General features: G+C 40.0%; 1 protein-coding gene across 2 annotated transcripts in view; it reads left to right on the plus strand.

The window, feature by feature from the left end:
- SPG11 (SPG11 vesicle trafficking associated, spatacsin) overlaps nt 1-23211 on the plus strand; it is a 76637-nt gene that overhangs the window by 48042 nt on the left and 5384 nt on the right. The window contains exons 28-34 of one of the 2 annotated variants that reach the window (XM_061180354.1): nt 9937-10099; nt 12267-12481; nt 12925-13678; nt 19313-19452; nt 20204-20402; nt 20821-20958; nt 22885-23018. In XM_061180354.1, coding sequence (XP_061036337.1) covers nt 9937-10099; nt 12267-12481; nt 12925-13678; nt 19313-19452; nt 20204-20402; nt 20821-20958; nt 22885-23018 — 1743 coding nt within the window. The remainder of the gene's footprint in view (nt 1-9936; nt 10100-12266; nt 12482-12924; nt 13679-19312; nt 19453-20203; nt 20403-20820; nt 20959-22884; nt 23019-23211) is intronic. The other variant, XM_061180355.1, reaches the window with a different exon arrangement.

Below are 23211 nucleotides of genomic sequence, written 5' to 3' on the forward strand. Positions count from 1 at the left end.
ATTCCATATGATTTTAGAATTTTCTGTGAAAACAAAATGTCATGGGGATTTTGATAGGGATTGCATTGAATCTGTAGATTTTTGGGATAGTAATGAGATTTTAACTATAGTAAGACTTCCAATTCATAAACATGGAATGTGTTTCCATTTACTTATGTCTTTAGTTTCTTTTAGCAGTGTTTTGTAGTTTTCATTGTACAAGTCTTTTACCTCATTGGTTAAGTTAATTCCTAAGTACTTTATTCTTTTTTTTTTTTTTTTTTTTTGGCTGCACCATGTGGCATGTGGGATCCTATCTCCCTGACCAGGGATTGAACCCCCATCCCCTGCAGTGGAAGCACAGAGTCTTAAACGCTGTACTGCCAGGGAAGTCCTATTCTTTTTTTATTTATTATTTATGGCTGTGTTGGGTCTTTGTTTCTGTGCGAGGGCTTTCTCTAGTTGCGGCAAGTGGGGGCCACTCTTCATCGCGGTGCGCGGGCCTCTCATTATCGCGGCCTCTCTTGTTGCGGAGCACAGGCTCCAGACGCGCAGGCTCAGTAATTGTGGCTCACGGGCCTAGTTGCTCCGCGGCATATGGGATCCTCCCATACCGGGGCTCGAACCCGTGTCCGCTGCATTGGCAGGCAGATTCTCAACCACTGCGCCACCAGGGAAGCCCAAGTCCTATTCTTTTTGATGCTATTGGAAATGGAAACATTTTATAATTTCCTTTTCAGATTGCTCATTGTGTATAGAAATGCAACTGATTTTTGTGTGTTGACTTTGTATCCTGCTACTTTGGTCAGTTCATTTACCCTTAAATTTTATGGTGGAATCTTTAGGGTTTTCTATATAAGATCACACCTGCAAACAGAGATCATTTTATTTCTTCCTTTCCAACTTGGATGCGTTTTATCTCTTTTTCTTGCCTAAACACTCTGGCTAGAACTTACAGAACTGTGTTGAATAGAAGTGGTGAAAGCAGGCATCTTTGCCTTGTTCCTGATCTTAGAGGAATGCTCTCAGTCTTGCTCCGTTGAGTATGATGTTTGTTGTGGGTTTTTCACATAAGGCTTTTATTATGTGGAGGTAGTTTCCTTCTATTCCTAGTTTGTTGAGTGTTTTTTTATCATGCGGTGGTGTTTAATTTTGTCAGATACTTTTTCTGCATCAATTAAGATGATCGTGTGGGTTTTTTTTTTTTTCTTCATTCTGTTGAAGAAAACTGATGTATATATTGAATTTTGTATGTTGAACCATTCTTGCATTCCAGGAATAAATCCCATTTGGTTATGGTATATAATCCTTTTATTATGCTGCTGAATTCAGATTGCCAGTCTTGTGTTGAGGACTTTTGCATCAGTGTTCATAAAGGATATTGGTCGGTAGTTTTATTGTAGTGTCTTTACCTGTCTTTGGTATCAAGATTATGCTGGTTTCATAGAATAAGTAGCGAAGTGTTCTTGCCGCTCCAGTTTTTCGGAAAAGTTTGAGAAAGATTGGTATTAGTTCTTTAAATGTTTGGTAGAATTCACCAGTAAACCCATCAGGTCCATGGCTTTTCTTTTAGGAATCGGTTTTGGTTTTGTTTTGCTTTTTTGGTTGGGAGATTTTTGACTACTGATTAAATCTCCTTGCTAGGAGATTTGGTCTATTCAGATTATCTATTTCTTTGTGATTTAGTCTTGGTAGATTTTGTGTTTCAAGGAATCTGTCCATTTCATCTAGGTCATCCAACTTTTTGGCATACAGTTGTTCATAGTACTCTCTTATAATCCTTTTTATTTCTGTAGAATAGGTAGTAATGTCCCCACTTTCATTTCTGATTTAGTAATTTGAGTCTTCTTTCTTTAAAAATGTGTTGTTTAATTTCCACAATTGTGTCAGTTTTCCAGTTTTCCTTTTGTTATTGACTTCTAACATCATCCCATTGTAGTCAGAGAAGATACTTCATATGATATCTGTCTTTTAAAATCTATGAGACTTAATTGCAGTTAACATATGTTCTCTCCTGGAAGATATGCCATGTGAACTCGAGAAGAATGTGTTTTTTATTGTTGTTAGGTAGTGTGTTCTGTGTATGTCTGTTAGATCTAGTTGGTTTATTGTGTGAAGTCCTCTATTTTCTTACTTGTCTCCTGTCAGGTTATTCTGTCCATTATTGTAAGCAGAGTACCGGCATACCTTTGAGATATTGCAGGTTCAGTTCCAGACCACCACAGTAAAGTGAATATCGCAATAAAGTGAGTCACATGGATTTTTTGGTTTCCCGGTGCATATAAAAGTTATGTTTACACTATACTGTAGTCTGTTAAGGGTGCAATAGTATTATGTCTAAATATATATATATATACATACCTTAATTTAAAAACACTTTATTGCTAAAAAATGGTAGTTCTAATTTCAGTTTTTTAAGGAAACTCCATACTGTTCTCCATAGTGGCTGTATCAGTTTACATTCCCACCAGCAGTGCAGGAGGGTTCCCTTTTCTCCACACCCTCTCCAGCATTTATTGTTTGTAGATTTTTTGATGATGGCCATTCTGATTGGGAGGTGATACCTCACTGTAGTTTTGATTTGCATTTCTCTAATAATTAGTAATGTTGAGCATCTTTTCATGTGCCTCTTGGCCATCTGTATGTGTTCTTTGGAGAAATGTCTGTTTAGGTCTTCTGCCCATTTTTTGATTGGGTTTGTTGTTTTGATATTGAGCTGCATGAGCTGTTTGTATATTTTGGAGATTAATCCTTTGTCAGTTGCTTCATTTGCAAATATTTTCTCCCATTTTGAGGGTTGTCTTTTCGTCTTGTTTATGGTTTCCTTTGCTGTGCAGAAGCTTTTAAGTTTCATTAGGTCCCATTTGTTTATTTTTGTTTTTATTTCCATTTCTCTAGGAGGTGAGTCAAAAAAGATCTTGCTGTGATTTATGTCAAAAAGTATTTTTCCTATGTTATCCTCTAAGAGTTTCATAATGTCCAGTATTACATTTAGGCCTTTAATCCATTTTCAGTTTATTTTTATGTGTGGTGTTAGGTAGTGTTCTAATTTCATTCTTTTACATGTAGCTGTCCAGTTTTCCCAGCACCACTTATTGAAGAGACTGTCTTTTCTCCACTGTATATTCTTGCCTCCTTTGGCATAGATTAGGTGACCATAGGTACGTGGGTTAATCTCTGGGCTTTCTATCCTGTACCATTGATCTATATTTCTGTTTTTGTGCCAGTATCATAGTGTCTTGATTACTGTAGCTTTGTAGTATAGTCTGAAGTCAGGCAGCCTCATTCCTCCAGCTCCGTTTTTTTCCCTCAAGACCACTTTGGCTATTCGGGGTCTTTTGTGACTCCATACAAATTTTAAGATTTTTTGTCCTAGTTCTGTAAAAAATGCCATTGGTAATTTGATAGGGATTGCATTGAATCTGTAGATTGCTTTGGGTAATATAGTCATTTTCACAATATTGATTCTTCCAATCCAAGAACATGGTATATCTCTCCATCTGTTTGTATCATCTTTAATTTCTTTCATCAGTGTCTTATAGTTTTCTGCATACAGGTCTTTTGTCTCCCTAGGTAGCTTTATTCCTAGGTATTTTATTCTTTTTGTTGCAATGGTAAATGGGAGTGTTTCCTTAATTTCTCTTTCAGATTTTTTCATCATTAGTGTATAGGAATGCAAGAGATTTCTGTGCATTAATTTTGTATCCTGCAACTTTACCAAATTCATTGATTAGCTCTAGTAGTTTTCTGGTGGCGTCTTTAGGATTCTCTATGTATAGTATCATGTTATCTGCAAACAGTGACAGTTTTACTTCTTCTTTTCCAATTTGTATTTCTTTTTCTTCTCTGATTGCCGTGGCTAGGACTTCCAAAACTATGTTGAATAATAGTGGTGAGAGTGGACATCCTTGTCTTGTTCCTGATCTTAGAGGAAATGCTTTCAGTTTTTCACCATTGAGAATGATGTTTGCTGTGGGTTTGTCATATGTGGCCTTTATTATGTTGAGGTAGGTTCCCTCTATGCCCACTTTCTGGAGAGTTTTTATCATAAATGGGTGTTGAATTTTGTCAAAAGCTTTTTCTGCATCTATTGAGATGATCATATGGTTTTTAGTCTTCAATTTGTTTATATGGTGTATCACATTGATTGATTTGCATATATTGAAGAATCCTTGCATCTGGTGATAAATCCCACTTGATCATGTTGTATGATCCTTTTAATGTGTTGTTGGATTCTGTTTGCTAGTATTTTGTTGAGGATTTTTGCATCTATATTCATGAGTGATATTGGTCTGTAATTTCCTTTTTTTGTAGTATCTTTTTCTGGTTTTGGTATCAGGGTGATGGTAGCCTCATAGAATGAGTTTGGGAGTGTTCCTTCCTCCGCAGTTTTTTGGAAGAGTTTGAGAAGGATGGGTGTTAGCTCTTCTCTAAATGTTTGATAGAATTCACCTGTGAAGCCATCTGGTCCTGGACTTTTGTTTGTTGGAAGATTTTTAATCACAGTTTCAATTTCATTACTTGTGATTGGTCTGTTCATATTTTCTATTTCTTCCTGGTTCAGTCTTGGAAGTTTATACCTTTCTAAGAATTTGTCCATTTCTTCCAGGTTGTCCATTTTATTGGCATATAGTTGCTTGTAGTAAGTAGTCTCTTATGATCCTTTGTACTTCTGCAGTGTCAGTTGTAATTTCTCCTTTTTTCATTTCTAATTTTACTGATTTGAATCCTCTCCCTTTTTTAAAAATATTTATTTATTTGGTTGCACCGGGTCTTAATTGCAGCTGGTGGGCTCCTTAGTTGTGGCATGTGGGCTCCTTAGTTGCTGCTTGAGGGCTCCTTAGTTATGGCTCACCAGCTCCATGGTTGCAGCACATGGGCTCCTTTGTTGCAGCTCATGGGCTCCTTAGTTGCAGCTAGCCGGCTCCTTAGTTGTGGCATGCAAACTCTTGGTTGCAGCATGCATGTGGGATCTAGTTCCCTGACCAGGGATCGAAGCTGGGCCCCCTGCATTGGGAACGTGGAGTCTTAACCACTGCACCACCAGGGAAGTTCCTCCCTTTTTTTCTTGATGAGTCTGGCTTAAGGTTTATCAATTTTGTTTATCTTCTCAAAGAACCAACTTTTAGTTTTATTGATCTTTGCTATTGTTTTCTTTGTTTCTATTGCATTTATTTCTGCTCTGATCTTTATGATTTCTTTCCTTCTACTAACTCTAGGGTTTTTTTGTTCTTCTTTCTGCATTTGCTTTAGATGTAAGGTTAGATTGTTTATTTGAGATTTTTGTTGTTTCTTCAGGTGAGATTGAATTGCTATAAACTTCCCTTTTAGAACTGCTTTTGCTGTGTCCCATAGGTTTTGGGTTGTTGTGTTTTCATTGTCATTTGTTTCTATGTATTTTTTTATTTCCTCTTTGATTTCTTCAGTGATCTCTTGGTTATTTAGTAGCGTATTGTTTAGCCTCCATGTGTTTGTGTGTTTGTGTTTTTTATAGTTTTTTTCCTGTAATTGATTTCTTTTTTTAAAATATTTATTTATTTATTTATTTATTTGGCTGCGTCAGGTCTTAGGTGCAGCGTGCGGGCTCTTTATTGCAGTGTGTGGGCTCTCTAGTTGTGGCGCATGGGCTCCAGAGCACGCAGGCCCAGTAGTTGTGGTGCACAGGCTCTCTAGTTGTGTTGCGCTGGCTCCAGAGCACACAGGCTCTCTAGTTGTGGCGTGCAGGATCCAGAGCACGTGGGCTCAGTAGTTGTGACATGTGGGGTCTCTAGTTGTGGCACAGGGGCTCTAGAGCACGTGGGCTCAGTAGTTGTGGCGCACAGACTTAGTTGCCCCGCGGCATATGGGATCTTAGTTCCCTGACCAGGGATCGAACCTGTGTCCCCTGCATTGGAAGGCAGATTCTTAACCGCTGGACCACCAGGGAAGTCCTTCCTGTAATTGATTTCTAATCTCATAGTGTTGTGGTCAGAAAAGATGCTTGATACGATTTCAACTTTCTTAAATTTACCGAGGCTTGATTTGTGACCCAAGATGTGCTCTATCCTGGAAAATGTTCTGTGTGCTCTTGAGAAGAAAGTGTATTCTGCCGCTTTCGAGTGGAACGTCCTATAAATATCAATTAAGTCTATCTGGTCTACTGTGTCATTTAAAGCTGTGTTTCCTTATTTATTTTCTATCTGGATGATCTGTCCATTGGTGTATGTGGAGTGTTAAAGTCCCCCACTATTATTGTGTTACTGTGGATTTCCCCTTTTATGGTTGTTAGCATTTGCTTTATGTATTGAGGTGCTCCTATGTTGAGTGCATAACTATTTATAATTGTTATATCTTCTTCTTGGATTGATCCCTTGATCATTATGTAGTGACCTTCCTTGTCTCTTGTAACAGTCTTTATTTTAAAGTCTATTTTATCTGATATGAGCATTGCTACTCCAGCTTTCTTTTGATTTCCATTTGCATGGAATATCTTTTTCCATCCCCTCACTTTCAGTCTGTATGTGTCCCTAGGTCTGAAGTGGTCTCTTGTAGACAGCATATATATGGGTCTTGTGTTTGTATCCATTCAACCAGTTTGTGTCTTTTGGTTGGAGCATTTAATCCATTTACATTCAAGGTAATTATCAATATGTATGTTCCTGTTACTGTTTTCTTAATTGTTTTGGGTTTGTTTTTGTGGATCTTTTTTTCTCTTGTGTTTCCCACCTAGAGAAGTTCCTTTAGCATTTGTTGTAAAGCTGGTTTGGTGGAGCTGAATTCTCTTAGCTTTTGCTTGTCTGTAAAGCTTTTGATTTCTCTGTTGAATCTGAATGAGCTCCTTGCTTCGTAGAGTAATCTTGCTTGTAGGTTTTTCCCTTTCATCACTTTAAATATCCTGCCACTCCCTTCTGGCCTGCAGAGTTTCTGCTGAAAAATCAGCTGATAACCTTATGGGGATTCCCTTGTAGGTTATTTGTTGCTTTTCCCTTGTTGCTTTTAATATTTTTTCTTTGAATTTAATTTTTGTTAGTTTGATTAATGTGTGTCTTGGCATGTTTCTCCTTGGATTTATCCTGTATGGGACTCTCTGTGCTTCCTGGACTTGATTGACTATTTCCTTTCCCATGTTAGGGGATTTTTCGACTATAATCTCTTCAAATATTTTCTCAGACCCTTTCTCTTTCTCTTCTTCTTCTGGGACCCCTATAATTCAAATGTTGGTGCATTTAATGTTGTCCCAGAGGTCTCTGAGACTGTCCTTATTTCTTTCATTCTTTTTTCTTTATTCTGCTCCTTGGCTGTTATTTCTACCATTCTATCTTCCAGCTCACTTATTTGTTTTTCTCCTTCAGTTCTGTTATTGATTCCTTCTAGTGTATTTTTCATTTCAGTTATTGTGTTGTTCATCACTGTTTGTTTGTTCTTTAGTTCTTCTAGGTCCTTGTTAAACATTCTTGTATTTTTTTGATCTGTGCCTCCATTCTATTTATGAGATTTTGTATCATCTTCACTATCAGTACTCTGAATTATTTTTCAGGTAGGTTGCCGATTTCCTCTTCATTTATTTGGTCTTGTAGGTTTTTACCTTGTTTCTTCGTCTGTACCATATTTTTTTGTCGTCTCATTTTTTTTGATGGGTGGGGCCGTGTTCCTGTCTTGCTGGTTGTTTGGCCTGAGGCATCCAGCACTGGAGTTTGCAGGCAGTTGGGTGGAGCCGGGTCTTGGTGCTGAGATGAGGACCGATGGGAAAGCTCACACCGATTAATATTCCCTGTGGTCTGAGGTTCTCTGTTAGTCCGGTGGTTTGGACTCAGCACTCCCACCACAGGAGCTCAGGCCTGACTCCTGGCCTGGGAACCAAGAACCTGGTCACACAGAGATTCCTCCCATCCCCTTAGGTGTCCAAGGTCCCTTACCAGCGCCTGGTTGATGCCCTAGATGTGAGGAGACATGAACTCTACGTCCTCCTACTCCACCATCTTGACTCCACACCCTGCATTTAAGTTTCTTTCATGTCTTTTTCATGGCTTGATAGCTCATTTCTTTTTAGTGCTGAATAATACTACATTGTCTGGATATACCAGTCTATTTATCCATTCACCTACTGCAGGACATCTTGGTTGCTTCCAAGTTTTGGCAATTATGAATAAAGCTGCTCTAAACATCCGTGTGCAGGTTTTTCTGTGGACATAAGTTTTCAACTCATTTGGGTAAATATCAATACCAAGGAGTACTCGATCATATGGTGAGAGTATGTTAGTTTTGGAAGAGACCACCAAACTGTCTTCCAAAATGGCTGTACTGTTTTGCATTCCCACCAGCAATGAATGAGAGTTCCTGTGTCTCCATATCCTTGCTAACCTTTGGTGTTGTCAGAGTTTCAGATTTTGGCCGTTCTAATAGGTATGTTGTGATATGTCATTGTCTTAATTTGCATTTCCCTGATGACATATGGTATGGATCTTCTTCTCATATGCTTATTTGCCATCTGTGTATGTTGTTTGGTCAGGTATCTATTAAACTCTTTGGCCTGTTTTTTAAATAGTGTTGTTTGTCTTCTTATTGTTTAGTTTTACGAGTTCTTTGTATATTTTAGATAACAGTCCTTTATCAGGTGTGTATTTTGCAAATATTTTCTCCCAGTCTGTGGCTTGTCATCTGATTCTCTTGACATTGTCTTTTGTAGGGCAGTTTTTAGTTTTAATGAAGTCCAGCTTATCAGTTATTTCCTTCATGAATTCTTTCTTTGGTATTTTATCTAAAAAAGCCATCACCATACCCAAGGTCACCTAAGTTTCCTCCCATGTTATCTCCTAGGAGTTTTATAGTTTTGCATTTTACATTTAGGTCCTTCCAGGTCTCTTATTCTTGCTTGTCTGCCCCTGCTCCAGCCCCCAACCAAGGGGCAGTGCAGCTGCTCCATCGTTACCTGAGCTCTTTACTTCCATATATTTTTTGCTTTAACCAGTTCCATCGTCTGTCTGCCATAGACCCTCTTCTTAGAGCAATAGAGGTAGGGAAACAAGTAAATAAAGACTAAGAACTAATGCTCTGGGGGCTTCCTTGGTGGCGCAGTGGTTAGGAATCCGCCTGCCAATGCAGGGGACCGGGTTCGAGCCCTGGTCCAGGAAGATCCCACATGCCGTGTGCCACAACTACTGAGCTTGCACTCTAGAGCCCATGCTCTGCAATAAGAGAAGCCACTGCAATGAGAAGCCCGCGCACTGCAATGAAGAGTAGCCCCCGCTCACCGCAACTAGAGAAAGCCTGCGTGTAGCAACGAAGACTCAACGCAGCCAAAAATAAATAAATTAAATAAATAAATTTTTTAAAAAAGAACTAATGCTCTGATTCAAGCTTGATGTGGCTGCTTCTTGGGGTCATCTTCCTATTAATATTTTTAGCATTTGATTGAAATGACAAAAGTTCAGGCTTACTAATTGAGATCCTTCTCTAATGATAGTATAAACTACAAGCAAACTAATAGAACCAGCTCAGCAATGTTAAGCAAGTCTTTTTAAGAGGTCTTCGTATGTGAATTTCAAATCTTCTGGACTCAGGGCAGGACTAGACCCCTCTCTAAAGAAGCTGCTAAGTGAAACATGTCTGGTTAATTTCACAGCCACTCACAGGACTGTTACTTTGGCAGTCCCTAACTTGGCGGTATTTGCATTGCTTCACTCCATTCAGTCTTTAGGTCTCTTTCCCATTTTTGACTTTCACACACACAGCTCTCTACAACAGGATGTCCCACAAAGAGACAAACTGCAAAGCTGCCAAAGAGGGCTTATTTTTGCTACTCCTCTGAGCTGCACTACGAATTACTGCTGTTTGAAAAGGACCTGAATAAGCATCCTCCTTTGTAATAGGAGATGCCTTTGATGGTACCTTGGCTTTCTTAGACATTCCCAAGTTCAGAGGTTTTGATTTGCTGTTCCTGAGAAACCACTTTCCCTGACCCTTTCTTTTTTTTCATAGCTTGAAACGGCAGCCACAAGGGTCCACGCTATCATTCCTGCCCCATGGCTGAAGGAGCATGTGTATTTTCTTTTGAAGCTTATGCTGCAGCAGTGTAGGACCCAGTATGAGCTGGGGAAGCTTTTACAGCTGTTTGTTGGAATAGAGCATCTCTTCTCTGACGGTAAGACAATACTTACAGGTAAGTTGCTGTTAAGAAGTTAGCTTACCTAATCCTGAAAATATTTTAGAAGGGCATTCAGGAAATTAAAATGCATAGGATATAAGACATTATAGTCCAGAACAGGGTGTGAAGAAGAGGTTACAGGAAACTTCAGTCATGGTTAAAGCATTTACAACAGCACAACAGGATATAACACAAGTAATACAACTATCTACTAATTCTAAGCAAATAGCCAAATTTCCTCTGGCTAGCCTCTATACTACCCTGTCACTATTATTGTTTTCTTTGACAAGTAACCTTAACATGTCATCATTGTTCAAGGTCACAGACTTTTTTCAGGAATGCCTAATTCATTTTGAAGGTTTTAAGAGACAAATTGTGTCGATTTTTTGCAGATTCCTCCAGACATTGGCAGTCTCTAAGCTTGTTGCTGATTGAATGAAACCAATATTGCCTTACCCTCTTTTCTACTTGTCTGATAATTTCAAGTTTTTGTTGAGTGATAATGTTCTTTTACGCTAGATTCTGGTATTTTTCACTACCAGGGTTATTTTATCACATTTAAACTCACAGATGTTCAACTGGAAAGCTCACATTTGCACAGAAGAGGCGCAGAATGCCTGGGCTTCATGATGTTGTAGGCTGTGGGGCTGGTGACTAGAAGGGAAGGGGGGTGTTTCCAAAATGCAGTGTATGTAAGCTACTGTCAGTTACTACGTAGACCAGACAGTAGGTCCTTTTAATATAAGGTACTTTCATTGGTCTCTAGTAACTTTAATTTTCTTAAGAAATAAATTTCCTGTTCTCTTGCCAGAGTTAACCCTATCCTTAAAAAATTACAAGGATTGTCTACATTGTTAACCATTACTATAATGCTTTTTTTCACATAATTATTTCTGTTTGTATAGAATAGTTGTATGTGTATATCATGTATGTGCTTAGAGAAAAGAAAGGTTTTTTAAAAGACTTATGTTTTATATCATGCCTGCAAAGAAACCCAGTATGCTCACACTGGTGGTTATTGTGCGAGGTGTCTCACTGTCCCTGGAACTGCGTAAATCAGACCACAGCTCAGCAGGTGGCATTGGGAGCAGGCTCCTATAGAATGTTTTTCATGCCCCTCCTTTATGGTATACGTAGGCTGTATGCATACTATATTTGGGAGTAGGAGCAAACCCAGCCACATAAATTATTGGCAGAGAATTCCTAATGTTACTAAGGATAAGAATTTGTTTGATTTCACTTATATGTGGAATCTAAAGAACGAATGAACAAACAGAAACAAACTCATAGATACCAGGAACAAACTGGTGGTTGCCAGAGAGGAGGAGGGTGAGGGGATGGGCAAAATAAGTGAAGGGGATTAAGAGGTACAAACTCCCAGTTATAAAATAAGTAAGTCACAAGGATGTAATATACCATAGGGAATATAGTCAATAAAATTGTAATAACTTTGTATGGTGACAGTAACTAGATGTATCATGGTGATCATTTTGTAATGTTCAAAAATATCAAATCACTATGTTGTACACCTGAAACTGATATAATATTGTTAAGTCACTTATATTACACTTTGATTAAAAAAAGAGAGAGAGACTTTCCTGGGGACATCAGGAAGTGCTTAGCTGGGTCTCCCTGGGTTAAGTTAGATAGATATCTGGAGGAGCAAGTGGTGCTCCATTCTGAATACAGTGTACCACGTTAGGGCTTTGGCTGTTGACCACCTGCGGTTTCAACTGTCCTGGAAGTTCTGTGTCTTGATCCACATGATGCCTGCAGTGAATGAATGAGTGAACAATCATAAAAACAAATTTGTTCAAGGTAGGAGAAAAATCTGGAAAAAGATGGAACTAACCTGAATGAATGGCCAAATCTTCCCAAGGTTAACTGAATTGCTACTACATGGTAGGCCACCAACTTCTGCCTGGTATATAAAGCCAGATTTATAGATGGAGTCCATGTGCTAATCTTAATAGTTCTTACTATATAGGAGCTGCCTTTGGCTTCCTCTGCCAGCCAACCAGAGTAGAAAAATAGGTTTTTATTTTCCCTTTAACTACATTATTATGTTAAATATAAATATTCTCCCCTCATATTTAGTTACTCTTGAAATGCCATAGCAGTATTTTACTGATTAAATGCTTATATCTGCTTCTCTTTGGCACAGGTCCAGATGTGAAGAAGCTGTGTGTCCTTAGCCAAATTTTGAAGGATACGTCCATAGCCATTAATCGTGTAATTATTACCAGCTACAGCCTTGAGAATTTTCAGCATGAATGTAGATCAATTTTGGAAAAACTGGAGACAGATGGATACTTTGCTTTGGCCAGGAGGGTAGCAGAACTAGCTGAGCTACCTGTGGACAACTTGGTTATTGAAGAGGTATCATTAGTCTTTTAAGTTATTTAAAATCTTAGCTTTTTGAACCAGCATTAAACAGAACTAAATGTGATTTACCAGTGATGATACTTTTTCGTTTTTGACACAGACATTACTTTCAGAAATGGATGAGCCTAGAATGCCCATTTTTGAGGAATGTTTGCTTTAATATAAGGTTAGCTTACAGGACATGCTACAACTATTTTACTTTGAACAGAATTAAATATAAGGTGGCTTCCTCTTGAACCTCATTCAATTAGATAAATTTAGAGTTGTTTTTCATACCTTAACTTTCCAGATAAAATATCCAGGATCATCTGTAGCCAAGTCCCATGTTCTCTAACTTGATTTGGGTTTTAACAAGTATGGTATACCGAGGGCGCATTAGCATTTATGATATTTCTTTATCCAGGAAAGGCTAAAAATTGCTGTGTTCAATTTCACAGATAACACAGGAAATGCAGACCTTAAAACACATTGACCAGTGGTCCCTGAAACAAGCAAGAATTGACTTCTGGAAAAAATGTCATGAGAATTTTAAGAAAAATTCCATTTCCAGCAAAGCAGCTTCTTCCTTTTTCTCAGCCCAGGCTCTTACGGCATGTGAGTGCCCAGCTGAAGAGGGACCAAGCAGCACTGAGGAGCGCCATCTGCTGCTCACTCTGGCAGGACACTGGCTTGCCCAGGAGCCCCTGGTGCCTTTGGAGGAGCTGGAGGAGCTAGAGAAGCAGATCTGGCTCTGCCGCATCACCCAGCACACCCTCAGGGGAAACCAGGAGGAAATAGACCCCAGATGTTCTCAACAGATTTCAACTAGTGGTGAACTTTCCTTTGAAAGCTTAGCCAGTGAGTTTTCATTCTCTAAGTTGGCTGCTCTGAACACATCAAAATACTTAGAATTTAATGACCTTCCATCCAAAGACACTTGTGAGAACAAACTGAATTGGAAGGAGCAGGAGTCCCTAAACTTTTTGATTGGGCGCCTATTGGATGATGGCTGTGTGCATGAAGCAAGTAGAGTATGCCGATATTTTCATTTCTATAACCAAGATGTTGCCTTGGTGTTGCATTGCAGAGCACTAGCTTCAGGGGAAGCTAGTATAGATGACCTGCACCCAGAGATCCATGCTCTCTTACAAAGTGCTGAGCTGCTTGAGGAAGAAGAAGAACCTGGCGTTCCTCTAAGGAAAGTCCAAAGCAGTAAGTGAAGGAGATCAAATTGCCCTGAGTCCTGTGAGGTGCTGTTGGCATTCTCTCCAGGAAGAAAGGGTCCCTTTTGGCGTACCAGTTACACTAAGTTAAGGGTAATTCATAAACTAGGTAATTAGCTAGTCAATAAAGTAGAAACACCTATGTCTTTTTTTTTTTTTAAACCTAGAGCTCTAGTTTATCGCACTTATTTATTTATTTATTTATTTGGCTGCATTGGGTCTTAGTTGTGGCACACGGGATCTTCATTGCAGCATGCGAGATCTTTAATTGTGGCATGTGGGATCTTTAGTTGCAGCATGTGTGATCTTTTAGATGTGGTATGCAGAACCGTTAGTTGTGGCATGCGAACTCTTAGTTGTAGCATGTGGGATCTAGTTCCCTGACCAGGGATCGAACCCGGGCCCTCTGCATTGGGAGCGCGGAGTCTTAGCCACTGGACCACCAGGGAAGTCCCACCTAGGTCTTTTAACTAGCTAAGTAGCAAAGTTAGAGGGAATCTATCTGACTTGTGGCTAGTTCACTGAAATTTATCCTATGTAAATAATCATGTTTCCAATTGTACATGATCACATATAGAAATATGATTGATTTTTTATGTTAACCTTTAATCCTGTGATCTTGCTAAACTCACTTATCCTAGGAGTTTTCTTATAGATTCCTTGGGATTTTCTATGGAGATAATCATATCTGTGAATAGAGGCAGTTCTGTTTCCTCCTTTCCAATCTGTTTGCCTTATTTATTTTTCTTGCTTTACTGCTCTAGCAAGGACTTCCGGCATGATGTTGGATAGGGGTGGTGAGAGTGGACATCCTTGCCTTGTTACTGATCTTAGGGAGGAAGCATTCAATCTTTCATCATTAACTGTGCTATTAGCTGTAGGTTTTTTGAAGATACCCTTTGTCATGTTGAGGAAGTTCCCTATTTGCTGAGAGTTTTTATCATGGATCAATGTTGAATTTTTTCCTGTTTTTTCTGCATCCATTGATATGATCGTGTTTTGTTTTTTTTTTCTTGTTTAGACTAGTAATACAGTAGATTACATTAATTGATCTTTTAATACATTGAACCAGCTTTTGTATTCCCAGGAAAAACCTCACTTGGTTATGGTGCATTATTCTTTTTGATATATTACTGGAATCAACTTGCTATTTTGTTGAGAATTCTTACATTTATGTTCATGAAGAATATTGATCTGTACTTTTATTTTAATACCGTCTTTGGTTTTTGCATCAGGGTAATGCTAGTTTAATGCGTTTCTGGAAAACATTACGTGGAATTGGTGTTATTTCTTCTTTAAATGTTCAGTAGAATTTACCAGTAAAACCATCTAAACCTGGAGATTTTTGTTTTGGAAGATTTTTTTTTTAATTTATTTTATTTATTTACTTTTGGCTGTGTTGGGTCTTCGTTGCTGCACGCAGGCTTTCTCTAGTTGGGGTGTGTGGGGTCTACTCTTCATTGCAGTGTGCAGGCTTCTCATTGTGGTGGCTTCTCTTGTTGCAGAGCACAGGCTCTAGGCACACGGGCTTCAGTAGTTGTGGCACGCGGGCTCTAGAGCGCAGGCTCAGTAGTTGTGGCACACCGGCTTAGTTGCTCCGCGGCATGTGGGATCTTCCTGGACCAGGGCTTGAACCCGTGTCCCCTGCATTGGCAGGCGGATTCTTAACCACTGCGGCACCAGGGAAGCCCTGGAAGATTTTTAACTACAAATTTATTTCATAGTTATATGACTAATCAGGTTATCTTTTTCATCTCAGGTGAGTTTTGGTAGTTTGCGGTTTTTGAGGAAACCTTTTCTTGCCTTTGGGTTATTTGCACATTTTTTAGTCATCCATTTTAATTTGTGATTTTTTTTAAAAAAATTATTAGCACCTTTAATTATTATTTATTTATTTATTTATTTATTTTTGGCTGTGTTGGGTCTTCGTTTCTGTGCGAGGGCTTCCTCTAGTTGCGGCAAGCAGGGGCCACTCTTCATCGCGGTGCGCGGGCCTCTCACTATCGTGGCCTCTCTTGTTGCGGAGCACAGGCTCCAGACGCGCAGGCTCAGTATTTGTGGCTCACGGGCCTAGCTGCTCTGCGGCATGCAGGATCCTCCCAGACCAGGGCTCGAACCCGTGTCCCCTGCATTAGCAGGCAGATTCTCAACCACCGCGCCACCAGGGAAGCCCTAATTTGTGATTTTGACTGTATAGCTTTGCATAGCTTTTTTAATTGGTTGCTTTATGGGTTACATTATACATTTGTAACTTTTCACAGTCTACTTAAAATTATATTTTAAGGGTAGAAACCTTACCATCATGTAGGTTACTTCTTTCCCTTTATGTCTTAGTTGCCTTATTATATTACACCTACATACACTGAAAATCTCATCAAACAATGCTAATTTTTTGTTTTCAACCGAAAAATATATTTTAACAAACTCAAGAGGAGAGTAGTTTATTATATTTACTCAGATATTTACAATTTTTGTTGCTCTTCCTTCATTCCTGATGTTCCAAGTTTCCTTCTAGTTTCTTTTTCCTTCTGTGTGAAGGACTTCCTTTAGTAATTCTTTCAGAGTTGTCTGCTGGAAACAGATTCTCTTAGTTTTACTTTATCTGAGAATGTCTCTATTGCACCTTCATTCCTGAAGGATGATTTTTGCTGGATATAGAATATTTATTATTTTCTTTCCACACTTAAAAATGTTCTGACACTTCCTTTTGACTTCCGTGGTATTTGATGAATAATCTGCAGTCATTCGAATCATTGTTCCCCTGTAGATAATGCATTTTTCTCCTGTTGCTTTCAAGATTTTTTCCTGTCTTTTGTCTTCAGCAGTTTGGTTATAGCATGACTGGACATGTATTTTGGGGGGCTTATGCTATTTGGGGTTCATTGAGTTTCTTAAATATGTAGCTTTATCAAATTTAGGTAGTTTTCAGACATCATTTTTTTCAAATATTTTTCCAGCACCATACTCTTACTCCTCTCCTTATGGGACTCCAATGACTCCAATGAAACAAAAACAAAAGTTATTGTTTCACAAGTGCCTGAAGCTTTGTTCAGTCTTTTTCAATCTTTCTCTGTTGTTCAGATTGGATAATTTCTATTTATCTATCTTCATTTCACTCTTTCCTCTGTCATTTCCATTCTGCTATTAAGATTTTTTTTTTAAATTTCTGTGATTTTTAAATTTCAGTTCTAAAACTTCCATTTTATTCTTCTTTATACCTTTAATTTCTTTGCTAAGACTTTCTGTTTTTCTGTTTATCTTAAGAGCGTTCATAATTGCTTGTTGGAACATTTGTAATAGCTGCTTTAAAGTCTTTTTCAGATAATTTCAACATTTATGTCATTTTAGTGCTAGGTTTCATCGTTTGTCTTTCCTTTGTCTTATATGAGTTGAGATCTTCCTGTATTTTTGTATGCTGAATAACTTCATGTTGTATCTTGGACATTTCGAATAGTGTGTTATGGGATGCTGCATCTTGTTTAAATCCTATGAAGAACGTTGATATGTTTTTAGCAGGCAATTGACCTGGCTATGTTCAGACTACACGTTCCAATGTACTTTCTGTGGGCTGTGGTTCTAACATCCGTTCAGTTTTCAAATTCTTTGTGGTGCTGTTCAGATCCATCCTGTATGTGCCATCCTGTGGTCAGTCCGCAACCTGCATAGTGGTCTGTCTGTTTACTTAGTTCTCAAAGTCTTTGATATGTTGGTCGGGATCAGATCCATACATGCAAAGCCCAGGAATGAGCCCTAATGTTTATAAACAACTTTATTGTGTTGCTTTCCTGAATCTCTCTTCCAAGTACTTTCTGGTTACCCGAGGCTTCCCTTTTCAGTCTTCTGGCCAAAGCTGGAGGTTTAGTTACCCCATCCTGTCATGTACTTTCCTGACTGCCCGCATCTAGGGCCAGCTGACAGGAGGATAATACAAAAAGGAACAGGGATTCACTCTGCCCCCTTAGGACCAGAGCACCTCTGATCCGAAAAGAAGGTCCCTCTCTGAGTTTTGGCTCTTGCCAGCTGCTGCTGCAGCCCCTCCCACCACAGCCGAGTGGTTGCTTAGGAGCTAGGACCAGAGAGAATGGGCTGTGGGAGTTCCCTTTCTGCTCCTTGAGCCTGTTCTGGAGGACGTCTCCTGGAGCCCACTCTCTTTGTGAGCTGTAGTGCTTGGTTCTGGGTTTCGGGCAGCGTTGCATTCACTCTGGAGATTCCTAGAGGGGAGAAAATGGTAATGCAGGTTACCTTCGATCCATCTGCTACTATTTGCTCTTCAGAGTCCTCATATAGCACTGCATGCGCTGTGTCCAGGTTTTATATTGAGGTCAGTGGGAGAGACCTAGAACTGAAAACTCTAATGAAGGATTTTAAGCAGGGGAATAACATGGTCTGAGTTGCTTTTTATGTTTTTGTGTTTAAAGCATATTTTTAAAAGAGTAATGTCTTAAAAGCAAAAGTATTACATGCTTAATGTAATAAATCACACAATACAGAAGTGCATAAAGTAAAAAGTGAAAGTTATTTATCTGTTGAACACCACGCCCACCAAATTCCCCAGAATAACATCTTTTACTTGCTTGGCGTGCATTATTTTCTACGTGTGGGCTCGCACATGTGTGCGGGTGTGTGCACGTGCGCACACAAACACACACACAAATATTTATTTTCTACAAAAATACGGTTATATTGTTCTGCAACATTTTTCCCTGTCAGTACAGATAGATTGACCTCATTCTTTTAATAACTGCAGGGTATTCTACTATATGAATGTACTATTTTTTTTTTTAATTGGAGTATGGTTGCTTTACAATATTGTGTTAGCTGATTCACTTTTCTATACAGTATAAACTATATGTATACATATATCCCCTCTTTTTTGGATTTCCTTCTCAGTTAGGTCATGTACTATGATTTTTTTAACAATGATTTACTGATACACGTTTAAAATTTTTCAATTTTGTTTTTGCTATTAGAAAAAGTGTTATATAAATATTCTTTTCTACTTTTTTCCACTAACAGAAACCCTTTCTCAAATTAAGAAAGTTTTATTTTAGGCTAAGAGCTTTTTTTAAAAAATCAGGAATGGATTCTAATTTTACTGTGCCTTTAAGGTATCTGTCAGATGATCCTTGATTTTTGTGATTTGCATTTTAGAATGTGAAGAATGCTGAGTGTGTGGAAGATTGAGTTGGGGAAGAAGGGAGGCTGGCGGCAGGAGACAGTAACACCTCTTAGATGCAGGGTGATAAAGGCTGGAAGTAAGGTGGTGACTGGAGGGATGTTTTGGAGATACAGTCAGGTAGACCTGGTGATTATTTGACATAAGGGGAAATTGGGAGGCAGTGTATGTGGAGGAGAGTCTGGCAGGCATCTTTGGTGATGATCTCTAGAGTGTTCATTAGGTGGCTTTGAGTCTTTGAAGTATCCTGGGCTGGGGATTTCCTAGAAGAAGGCAATGAAAGAAGTTTAAGTGGGGTGTGAGCCCTGTTAGAAGTGGTCCCAGACCCAGGGGGAGTCAACAGGGTGCAGTGAAGGAAGCTGTGAGCAGAGAGGTAGAGTCATAGGGGGCTGAGGAGAGACCTTAAAAGCCCCTTAAAGCCCCCCTCAGACCTGTATTTGCTTCCAGCTTCAAGTTTGGATAGTCAGTCATTTGTGATGCTGCCCCCCAGTGATGAAGTGGTGACTACTCTGGAAACCCTGACAAGCAAATGCCTCCATGGGAAGAATTATTGCCGGCAGGTCCTCTGTCTCTATGCACTTGCCAAGGTACGTGCCAAAGGGCTGGGTCTCCACAGGAGCTCCCTCTGAGAGGGAGGGAAGGGAGAAGGTGAAGGTGGATTTTGGACATTGCCCTCAGTCAGCCCTTCAGATTATAATCATGACCTGGGAGTAGAGCTCTTGTCGGGACGTTGGCCCCTATAAATCCATCCCTGGGGAATAGTGGTGAGCTTTCCATATGGGAAAGAGCCCAAAATAAGTTTTAAAATAAAATTAAATGGAATGTAATGACTATAAAACAGGAGCCAGAGCAGCCAGGAATTGTTTTGGCTTTGTGCTGATTGAGGGAGAAAAAGAGTAGATTCTAAGTGCAATGGAAGAGCATGAGAGAAAGCAAGCCGAGCACTAAAAGCCCTTCCTTGGACAACAAGGCTCAGAGACTTCTTTGGAAATTGAGGGTTTCCTGCTGCCATGGGAACCATAAAGAAGGGGCTCTGCCTTTTATTCAACTTCCTTAGGTTTCATAACATTTGAAAAGCTCAGTGTTCAGTGAGAGATCAGTCACCTGATGTTTTCTGAAGACAAGCCTTTCTCTTGCTTGGATTCACCTCATTGGCAAAGCAATAGAAAGGGCTAGATAACGGTGTTTGCTTCTTCTAAGGTTCCTGCTCAGGATGAGGGATCTTTAAGCTCAGAAAACCATGGCGTCTGTCCACATCAGATTTCAGGAAAGGCTGTCTTCTGCTAGCTTTTTCCTGGTTCCTAATGATGGCTTGGATTGGCTCTGCCTTCCTCTCAGGAGTTGGGCTGTTCCTACACAGATGTCGCTGTCCAGGATGGTGAGGCCATTCTCCGGGTAATCTTGGCCTCTCAGCAGCCTGACCGATGCAAGCGAGCTCAAGCCTTCATCAGCACCCAGGGCCTCAAGCCAGACACAGTGGCTGAACTTGTGGCTGAAGAGGTGACCCGGGAGCTGCTGACCCCATCAGAGGGAACAGGTGCCCTACCTTTCAGGCCTCCCCAGCCTTTCAGACCACATTCTTAAGTTCCCAGCATTAAGGATTTGATGTTATGCTCATATATATCTTTTATGCTGTCCTTTCAAGTTGCCAGGTTGCACTTGTAAGAGAACACATTGCATTTATTTTGTTATTATTGCTTTTTGTTTATTGTTTTATGATTATATTTAGAGTAACTGTGCCTTTCTCTGAGCTAATGAGCTCCTGCTGTCCTGTAAGATGGCATCTCACCTGAGATATTTGACCCCAGCAAGAGGAGAGCTGCCCCGGAGCATCTTCATCATTACCTCCTGGTGCCCAGGCCTGGGCAGGGTGGGCCTCCTGCCCTGGGGCTCTTGTCTTCCTTTCATCTCTCTCAAGGTAAAACTAGCACCTTTCTCCACATCTTTCTGTATAGGACATAAGCAGACATTCACCCCAACAGAGGAAAGCCAGACGTTTCTTCAGCTGACCGCTCTGTGTCAAGACCGCACCTTGGTAGGCATGAAGTTGTTGGATAAGATTTCCTCCGTTCCCCATGGGGAATTGTTTTGCAGTAAGTTCTCGGCCACTTTCTTACATGTTTTGGGCCCAAGCAGGTCTCTAAGAAGTCTTCTGAGGTTAAGTCTTTTCAAAACTCAATTTGGATCCTTGTTCCTCCTCTGGATCCCTACTCCAGGATTGTTTATAAGTTCTTAGTAGAAAGCCATAAGTTCATTGAAGAAAAGTTAGAAAATATATATGGCAAAGCAGCCCCAAATTTAAAATCACACAAAAAGGTAACCTTTTAACATTTGGCATATTTAGCTTATTTTATTCTTACATTACCCTGAAAAATGGCTATTATTGTCCCCATTTTAGAAGAAGGAAACTGAAGCTTTAGAAAAGTTGATTTATAACTATTAAGTGGCAGAGCTGGCATTTGAACCCTGTTTGTGTGATTTCAAAGCCTGCTCACTTTTCACAGTGTTGCTGTATGCATTCAGTAGTATGTGTCCCTCTCATCTTTTTCTATGCAAGTCCATAGGTTTTTATTTTTCAAAAATAGCATTATACTGTGTATACTGTTTATAATTACCAATATGCTGTCATTAATATCCTTCCATGACACTGACTATTCTATATAATTTTTTATATTTTTTAGTCATTACATAATATTTCTCTTATATGTAATTTAAAAATGTATACCCTATTGTAGGACCTATAGATTGCTTCCAATTTTCTGCTGTTTTAAACATTGTGATAGACATGCTTATAGGCAAATCTGTGTGCACATCCATGGTTATTTCCCTAAGACAAATTCCTGATTCAGGAGTATGCCCATTTTTAAGGTTTTATATATATATTGCCAAATTTACTTCAGGAAAAAAATTCACTTCTCACTCCCTCTTAAGCAGTGTGTGAGAGTATCATTTCCTGGTGCCCATTATACTCTGCAAATTTGATGTGAAAAAGGCATTTTACTGATGTTTAGTGAACACGTGAGATTTTAAGAGGTTGAATAGGTTTATTTTTAAAACAGCCTTCTGGGAATTCCCTGGCGGTCCAGTGGTTAGGACTCGGCAGTTTCACTGCTGTGTGCCCGGGTTCGATCCCTGGTCAGGGAACTAGGATCCCACAAGCCGTGCAGCGCGGCCAAAACATAAATAAATAAAATAGCCTTCTGTATCTCTTCTCAGTCCAGTTCAGCAACATCTACTGAGTACTGACTGTGTACCAGGCACTCTAAAAACAGGGGTATGGTGAACAAGTTAAGCAGCAGTCCTGGAGCTCACAGACTAGGGGTGTAATTCACAGTAAGCATACTGATGGGGCCAACAAAGGTTTTGGGAGGAAATGTGCAAACCAAGACCAGAAGCATTAGTAGCCAGTAGGTTTGGGGAGGGCCCCACAGGTGCAGAGGCCCAGAGGGCACAGCATGTATTAAGGCTGAGAACCCCTCTTCTGTCTTCCAGCATTCCAGATATTTTTCCCAGTTTGCCTTTTAATTGTGCTCATAGTGATTGTGTATAGTAGTTTTAAATTTGTGTGTGTCACATCTCAATCTAGAAAGCCTATAGAAGTGCAGAGCATCAAATAGCACTTGATAAGGCCCTAGGACTCTCCACTCAGCTACAGAGCATGCCCTCGGACTTGTATTGACAGGTACTCCATCAGTTTGTCTGCAGAAAGTTTCTCCATCTTTAGAAAGCTAGCGTTCTTTGTTCTTTTTTGAGCCTTTTGGAAATGCTGTCACTATATGCAGACTGTCTTTGAGGAGAGAGTTAATCCCTGTGCTGTCACTGAGAGAAGAACTGACTTCATCAGGGGGCCGTCCCAGAGCTAGAACTGGTGAGGTCAGGGATCTCAGAGGACTGGTGAGAGAGCCTTCTCCAGACAGGCCCAGCTGTCCCAGGCCCCTTGACCCTCCTGCCAGGCACAGAGCTAGACAGGGGTTAGCCAGGGTTGACAGTCCTGTCTTACCAGTGCCCAACCCACCCAGCCACAGAGCTGCTGATCCTGGCTCATCACTGCTTCACACTGACATGCCACATGGAGGGCATCATCCGAGTCCTGCAGGCCGCCCGGCTGCTCACAGACAACCACTTGGCCCCCAGTGAGGAGTATGGACTGGTGGTAAGTCACCCCCTCACCTTCACCCTCCATCCTGAGGAAACCTTTGATAGAACAGATAGGCTGGAGACTATCAGCTTAGAGCTGATGTGGTCTTAGGGAATTTGCCTATCTGGATACCACTACCTACTTGGTAGCTGGCTGGGCAGTTGAACCCTCTGCTCCAGGTTATGATTTCTGTCCAAATCAGAGATTG

Source organism: Eubalaena glacialis, chromosome 2 (genome assembly GCF_028564815.1).
Source record: "Eubalaena glacialis isolate mEubGla1 chromosome 2, mEubGla1.1.hap2.+ XY, whole genome shotgun sequence".
NCBI classification, from domain to species: domain Eukaryota; kingdom Metazoa; phylum Chordata; class Mammalia; order Artiodactyla; family Balaenidae; genus Eubalaena; species Eubalaena glacialis.